This window comes from Pocillopora damicornis, chromosome 2 (genome assembly GCF_964200805.1).
Source record: "Pocillopora damicornis chromosome 2, jaPocDami1.2, whole genome shotgun sequence".
NCBI lineage: Eukaryota > Metazoa > Cnidaria > Anthozoa > Scleractinia > Pocilloporidae > Pocillopora > Pocillopora damicornis.
This window is the reverse complement of record NC_142671.1, coordinates 23,187,184-23,195,542: the sequence shown is the minus strand read 5'-3', so window position 1 is coordinate 23,195,542 and position 8,359 is coordinate 23,187,184. Positions and strand designations below refer to the sequence as shown.

The 8,359-nt window shown below is 38.1% G+C and overlaps 1 protein-coding gene across 1 annotated transcript; it reads right to left on the bottom strand.

Annotated features, from left to right (window-relative positions):
• Nucleotides 1–2,740: 2,740 nt before the first annotated feature.
• On the bottom strand, nucleotides 2,741–4,675 carry LOC113668672 (uncharacterized). Its single transcript, XM_027184656.2, has one exon. The coding sequence runs from the start codon at nucleotides 4,447–4,449 to the stop codon at nucleotides 3,751–3,753; it is 699 nt and encodes a 232-aa protein (XP_027040457.1). The 5' UTR covers nucleotides 4,450–4,675; the 3' UTR covers nucleotides 2,741–3,750.
• Between the last annotated feature and the right edge of the window lie 3,684 nt (nucleotides 4,676–8,359).

Below are 8,359 nucleotides of genomic sequence, written 5' to 3'. Positions count from 1 at the left end.
TTAGATAAGTTCAGTCTGTTCTCAGTTTCTCTCTGATGGGTGTGAAATTAATTATACAGTCCTTACCCGATGTGTTTGATTTCTTGAGGAATGTAAATATTTCGTAACCGTTTGATGTTGTCCAACTCTCACTAAACACGAATTAAGGGACTGAAGATTCCAGTGAACAAGACTTTAGATCAACCTGTCAATTTGTTAGGATCATGTTGCTCATTTTTTGCATATTAAAGAGGTAACGATTTCTAGTATTTTAGCATAATTGCTATTCAAATAGACGATATATTTTTATCACGCTTAGAACAAGACTTCCTTAAAATTCTGCATTTTCTAGCGATAAACGCAGATGTTGATGACAAATCGCTGTTTTAACTCGACCTGTACTGTACGAGTCCGCAAATGATACGTACCGTGAATTTTGAAATTGCTGGAAAAAATTTTCGAAAATGCGAGAATACTCTGCGGTTGTTCTCAATTTTCCTTTCTGGAAGCCGGAGGAGCAGGAGTTGGAGTTGGTGGTGGTGGTGGTGGTGATGATGGGGGAGGGGAGGGGGGCTCGGATGTGTTTGACAAACAGCATGAGCACAGATCTCGCATATATCTTGTCAAAAAGAATTCAATGTGATGATTTTTAAACTATTAACAGCAATCAATACAACTTTCTGTCATTTTTTTGTGCTTACTTAAAAATCAGCATCTGCATATGGCACCTAGGAGTGACAATGATCTGTGGTGTGACTGATCACTATTTGAAGGAAACTCGTGCGTTCTCCTAAAAAATGTTCTGGGTTTCCGGATGGTATGTTATTTAATATACACAAAACAATCTCACTAATATAGTTATGTTATAAGTGAACTACCAACGTGTGAGTAACTAACTTAAGTTCGAGGTTTCGAGAGGACAAATAAAGATTTAAAGGAACTCAAAATTTGGAGATGTTTTAGCGATATTTTCTCACTTGTCACAGGTGATTTTCTGTAAGTTATGGTGATATAATAATACAAATAAGCCGGGCTTCTGATCACTGATCAAATCGTTTCTGTTTTGGGGGGATTCCCGTAATAAAGTTGTTTTCATTATTTTCACTTCATGCGGTGTCGTGTTTTGAATTGCTTTCCAGTCAGAAACCGCATTTAGCCACGATTAAACCCGTTTACAATATCGCCAGGTGTCTTGGGCCTGTAAAATCCAAGGTGTATCAAAAGAAAATGGTCAGCCAAAAATACAACCGCTTCATGCGGTGATAATAACCTTCGTGAAGTCACGCTCGCATTGGACATCAGCAAAAGTTTCCAGGGAACAACAAAACAATATTTTCAAGTTTTGAGGAAGATCGTGGAACGAAGCGCATCGTAAAGAAAGTTCTTTAGTGTGAAAGGAACAGAATTAAGTTGATCAGAAACACTACACGACCCTCATCAATTATCGCGTCTAGTCCGTGTCCATTGTTCACCTCTGACAGCTCACTTGTCAAATTTGGCGCGAGATTACAGACGCCTATACTCTGGTTTCGCGTCTCTGAAGCTTTTCATCTCGCAAAACCCTTACATTTTCAAGATCAAAAATCCATAGGCAAAATATCGAAACATTAACACAGAGGGACTAATTAAATCTTTCTTCCCTTTTGTGACTCTCCCTAACACTGAAAAATTGAAAGGAAACCGGTTTTTCCGCCCCGGCGAGCCGCGTGCCGCTGCCACACACTTGAATAATACATCGTGCGAGTGACTAAACGGGACACTCTTGCAAGTTTCGAAATCGAGTCGGCAGCACGTTTTCTTTTCACCAAATACTCAATAACATGGTGAAACAGAGACCACAATTAACAAGATTTGCATTACAATCGCGGATGTGCTTGCGGCTTTCACAGTCTAAGCGTGTATCAATTGTTCTTCTCTGTAATTGCATTTCTGTTTACGAGCTTGATTACTGGTAATTTCCTCTTCTTCAAAGGCTTTTGACAGTCGGTGACTTTCTGAATTAATGTTAGCTGTGATTTGCATACTGCGAGCGTTGTCTGTTCAATGAAAATCTCAAGTAGTCCTTTGTCATAATTTTGCTTTGCTCGGTATGAATCACAGCAGTTTATGAAGAAAGAGGCAAAACGGACCTCTAGGATTAGTAATTACTTTCTCGTTTCATCGAATACGCTTATTTCTTCGCCACTACTCGGTCACAAATGCGGTGCAAAAATTTCCTGAAAAGTAAACTCGCTTTGAAAGGCCAGCTGCTCTTCTAAGTGACGCAAACAAAGACAACAAAGAGATTTGAGCATGGTTTCAAAAGAAACCTTTCGGTGGTCTTCAAAGGATACGTACCCGTTTGAGAATAGAGCATAAAAATCAAAAGAACCCCTGTGAATGTCTTTGATCCCTGCCCAATCACTGCACGCTTGATTGTTGGTGCAAAAATATAAACGGCTGTGCTTTTTACTCGGCGAGTCGAAAGCACATGGTTTGTTTACTTTGACCTCCAAAAAAATTCCGCTTACACTAAACCATGATAGCGCCATATTATCGCTTTCTCTTAGTCATACCGCTTTCCTTCTGATAAATTACGATCGACCTCGATTGAAATCACTTTAGAAGACTCCAGAGAAGTGTTAATTCACTAAAAATACAGCAAATTCATCAGAGCAGTAAAGCAGAAAGCGCGCCAAACACACGGAACCTTAGTGACTGAGGAATTTGAAAGCAAGGTCATTTTACACGCACACCAAGCAACATAACACATACTCATGAGTAGAAATTGCAAAACGAGGTTTTTATCTTCCTTCTCCTTTCAATAAGCCATACAAAATTTCTCTTCTGATATTAGAATTACGTTTAATATATATAAATACAAATCGTACTCAAAACTTTCTAATGTTAGAATAACGAATGTCGGTTTTAATATTAAAAAACATTTCGTAAACCTTGATTTTTTTCATTTCATCATTTGCAGCCATTATTTAGAACACAGCTGTTAAAATTAGAATAAAATTCATTCAAAAATCCACCTCTACAACAGGGTAGTATTAAACCTACTTTCAAAGTAGTAAATTTCTACATCGTAAATATCGAATTATTGAAAAACCTCCCTTAGAGAATTGGGAATTATAAAAGCCATTATTAATCATAATCTCTCCATTTCTGAGCCAAATTCATAATCAACACTTTCTTATTAAAATACTTTACACTTACAGGGTGAAAATTCAATATTGGGTTCTGCTACAATTCGAAAATTTTACATAGATACATATTCGATAAGTTAACCTCTAACTAAGAAAGTTGAACCTCTTTAAAGGGAAATACTGTGATTTCCGCAACATTTACACAACATCCTCTATGGGAAGTAAATACTAAAATTTAACAGTGATCTCCATGAAAATTTCTTCCTAAATGCAGATCGCTTCATAATACTTGACGCAACATGGGAAGCCTTATTCGCAAAGAATTTGGAGTCGAAAGCGAAAGAAAATGAATATCAATACGAACACACCTTAGATGAAAAGAGCCTTAATGATACGAATGGCAGCAATCTGCACCGTCAATTGTGGGTTTTATTATATAAACGGAATAATAATTTAGTTCGCCGCGATCTTTACGCAGTTCACGCTGTCTTGGAAATAGTAAGCGACCATATTGTAAACAAATAACACAACAACCCGAATATAAATTTAAAATCGGCATATAAACTCTAAATTTCCCTTGAAAAAAATCTTTACATAATGATTTCACTCTTAGTCTTACTTTAGAATCTGAAGGAAAAGTTTAGCGACTCCTTTTGGGGAGAACACGATTCCTGGGCACCTTGGGCAGTTGACCGCCATTAGCTTGCGCTTGCTGGTTCTGCGGACAGTACTTGATGGTGTGCGACTCATCGCCGCTTGCTTTGCAAATTGGACAGGTATATGCTCTCAAAATAGGACATGTCGTCTTTCCGTCTGGACCCTTTAACTGATGAGAAGAGTAGACCTCCTCGCTCTCTCCGTTGTTTCTGCAAAACACGCACACATTCTGTCGATTTGGGATAGGAGCGGGAACTCTGGTGGACGGCTTAATCCTTCGGCTTGGCGGCAAAACGGCTTCTTTCCGTTTAGAAGTTGCACTATGCAAGAGCGATGATGAGTTGAAAGGCTGGAAAGGCCCATCTCCAAAGTGATCCGTAAAAGAATCACAGCTGCCTGACGATGAATTTTCCGAATCGATGCTGTCAAATCGGTCACGTCGTGGCGCCAATTTGCTGACTCCAAAATTTTCACTCGTTAAATAGTCAAAATCGTGATTGTTCGCTTGTCTCACTCTTTGAACCAAGTTGCTCAAACCAAAGTAGTCATTGAACATATGAAATTCGCTCCTTTGCAAATCGTCTGTCTCTTGAGGGCAAGTTAACGACTTTATCTCCTCATCATCCGAATCCAAGAAGTTACTTGGAATGAGAGTTTTCAGCATTACTTCGCTCAACGACATCTTTCGCTTCCTCAGACTTTTGCGATCGCACGTTAAAGGTCAGGCTTCGCTTTTCACTTCAAACGTGAATCGCGGTGTAGAATTTACTTCTTTGCTCTGCCAGAGGGCAGATTAATGCTTGTTTGTCAATGCGACCGAAAAACTCGCATGGGATTCAGTGGGTCGTAGTTTTTTTTGAAGCAGGGAAAGGGAGGCGTGACTTTCGCTACTCAATCAGTTGTCAAAAAGCTCCTTAGTGCGCTTGCGCTTTGTGACGTCAAATGAACCGATAATGAGATACACACTAGGATAACGAGAGGAGTAAATTTCCGCGCGCTTCAAATTACGCGCTCTACAGCTCTATCTCAATAAGAGAACGCGATTAACTAAAGTGATTGAAGTTAAATTGACTAAACTATGTATTTATTTGGCGGTTTAAGGCCTATTCTTCTTAGCTGTAAACGAAATCAAAATTTTTTTGGCTCCCCTCCCAAGGAAGTTCAAATGGTGCTCACCGAAGCATGTCTGATTGATCTTGACAGGTTTCTCTTTTCATCAACAGTACGGATTACAGTGTCAGTCAAGGGACTTCAGGGCGCCAAAAGCACTTGAATAACATATTGTCTTACCGCCAATCACAACGTCGAGTTCAAATATCAATTGTCATGGAAATATAGTGTATACAATGGAGCAATCTTGTCACGCTGACAGTCCACTAATTTCTTTTTCGCGAAACAATTCGTCTGCCATTGTAGGCAAAGGTTGAAAGCGGCAAAGTATAAAAATAAACACCTTCGAAGGTTTCTATTCAAATGGTTATTAGTTTTTCATTAGGCCGTGAAATCTTTCGGCCCTCTACTGAGCTTGACGACCAAAATTTGTTAATTAAAGTTGCTGTTTAATAGTCAATAATAGGTAAAGTTGCTGAGCAAAGGCTCGCCACTGAGACTCGCGAATCAATTAATCTAACTATGTTTTTGATAGCGTGTGATGAATCAAAGATGAATTGATTTCTTCGGAAACGTACACCGTTGACAGATTCGAAGGAACGTGTTAAATGCCTAGCACTCATGCCACATCCTGTGAATTACACAACCAAGACTGCGTCCAGCGGAAGTTTATTTCCTTCAATCCAATTTAGGTCGGTCACAAATATTTTTTTGAACGAATCTTAGACCTCAAAAATATACACAGGTGGTGTTAAAATGTTATGATAAATGCTTTCAAAAACAACATCGACATAACCTTTGCAATGGCAATACCATTCAAACCTCTCGGTGTAACTGTCAAATGAGATATTTCCTCTACAAATTCAGATCGACGGATAGCGCAATAACAAACTTTGAAAAAGGTCTGGGCATAGTGAAAATTCGTCGAAGGTTTAAGATCAACCAAGTTCAGTGTGATTTTCGTTTCAAAAACATTCAGTAGCAAAGATATAGAGAATAATACATGGGCGCGTGTACATATGGAATTTCTCTTCGAGTGTTCAACACGAGAGCTCACGAGTGAGCGCAGCGAACGAGTGAGATGTCGAGTTGATCACGAGAAATTCCATATCTACAAGCAACCATGTAGTATTTTGTTTATCATATAAACGCAATAGCCCTTCACTGACAAGAAAAGTCGATTTTATTAACGAAAGAAAATAAAAGGATTGACAATCCCACTAAAATTGTAAAGTGCCTTGCAAAACAAAAAAAATGGGCTTAATTTTAATTATACAAAATTCTCAGTTACTGACTTAGTCCTTTGCGACAGAAGAAATGTTTCAGGTACAGAGCCAAAAGTGGCCTATGGCAAATGGTCGTTCTCAGCCGCGAGAAATACTATTATCAAAGTCACTGAATACGTAACTTTCGGTTTTTCTCTTCGTAATTTGGTTTTCCCCTTCTAGGAAAGTTTGAACGTCACTGTCGGTAAGCGATACGAATTTCTCAATGTTTTAGCAGCCGTGATACTTTTTCGAGAAAATTCCGACAAACATCCACGGATTGAGAGTGGTGAAGGCTTTGCTGTTCATTCATCAACCTGACCAAGTGGCGCGAAAGGAGAGTGACCTGTCAGCAGCTGATTGGCGATATCAAACACACGTGTAAAAATATTTTATTTTTCTTAGGGCTGGAAATCCTTGTATAACACCGTAGATTACATGATAAAGCAAATTTATGTAGTTGTGCAGAAATGCTGTGCGGTGGTAAATCAATTGGCAACAGCTGGTGGCATAAAATCGCAGCAGGATTCCCGCGCAGTCTAAATTAAGAAAATTTCTTCTCTTTGTGATCAATAGTATGGATAAAGTTCTGTAAAATAGTGCTTCTTTGCTAAGAAGTAGGAGGTAGTTGGCATCAGACATAACATGCAAGCCAGAACAATGGTCTCTTTCCTCGTGTTTTTTTTTTTCTTGAGCTTGCACATTCTGTTATCTAAGCAATAGACGGCCCAGGTGGGTTGTTACGTTGGCAAACCGACGGAAGTGCGGTCTATTGCTTTTAAGAAATAAAATCAAAATGTTTAAATTTTCTTTGGGTTTACCAGTGCAATTAACGATAGGTTTTTGACTAATCAGGGCGCTGTTGGTATCTCTGTTATTTCAAAACTAACCATAATCTATCTTTTGTCTATTGTGCTGCCCCGCTACAAGCTGGCTATCTCCCGGGGTGGGGAAGTGTAAATGGGTTAACACTTCAGTGCCCTTCATGGAATTCTCGATATTTAAAAAATCACACTATATGCTGACTGTAAAGTGTTAATGAAATTTCCTTCCTTTCTGTAGGCATTTTATTATTTCGTTATCTCTGTTGCGTTTCCTTTTTCCTTTCAAAGCTGATCATTCTCTCACTCTTCAGCATGAAAACAAACATCTCTTCTGCTATTGTTTTTTGCTGTTCTCACTCTGTTAAAAAACAACAACGACAACAACAACAAAAATCGAGTCGGTTTCAATGCAGCATACTCAGTTTAAGTGTTTCAAAAAGATTAGAGATTGATGTAAGTGATTTATAGGGGAATTAATTCTTTTGCTGAACATGTAATAACAATCTCTTTAAATTCCTATTAAATTGTCGTGTCAGCTTCACCCGACTTAGGTCCCGTAAATATATGAATAAAAGTTGTCCCAGGTTAGAGGGACACCCTCCAGCCTCCTAATCCTAACCTCCAAGATATCCTTCTATCCACAAAAAGTCCTGTTACTGGTTATGAGGCACTATGGTACTATTATCAATTGTTTTTGATTTTCGTTATTATTATCATTAATATTATTATTGATTATTATTAGAAATAGAGAAGGGTCAAGCAGGGCTTCCCTAGACTCAACAGCTATATATATATATATATAATTTTCACAATGGAGAATGTGCTTCCGTTTTTAACGCTTTATTAAAGACCCGACGCGTTTCGGCATTTGCCTTCCTCAGGGGCCTTAACATGCAATTGTTATATATATATATATATATATATATATATATATATATATATATATAACTAACTGCAGACAGTACTGTTTCGGTCTTCTGGGCCTCATCAGTGCAGTGCTAATGCTAGGAAGGGGGTAAGACCATATAGCCACCCCAAGTGATCTCACATATGTGGGATCATCTAAGCCATGCCAGAGTGCTCAAACTAGAAAAACTAGTGAGCATGCACTAGATATATATATAAAAAAAACCCCTAAATATATATATATATATATATATATATATATATATATTTAGGGGTTTTTTTTTTAAACTGAAATTTTTTAATTTAAGAGGCCGGGAACATGTCTTTTTTTTAACAGGAAAAATAGTTCAACTGTTTAGATAACACTAGTTAAATCTTCTACCTCGTGTTGTACATCGATAGGGAAGTCAGACCCTGGCGGATTAGCGTGAAGTCTTTTACTTAAACTGTAAGAAAGTAAGAAACACATATTTAATTATGTAAAATT

What these genes read in the sequence shown, in the direction of transcription:
- LOC113668672 (XM_027184656.2), bottom strand. Translation starts at nt 4,449, where the DNA reads ATGTCGTTGAGCGAAGTAATGCTGAAAACTCTCATTCCAAGTAACTTC.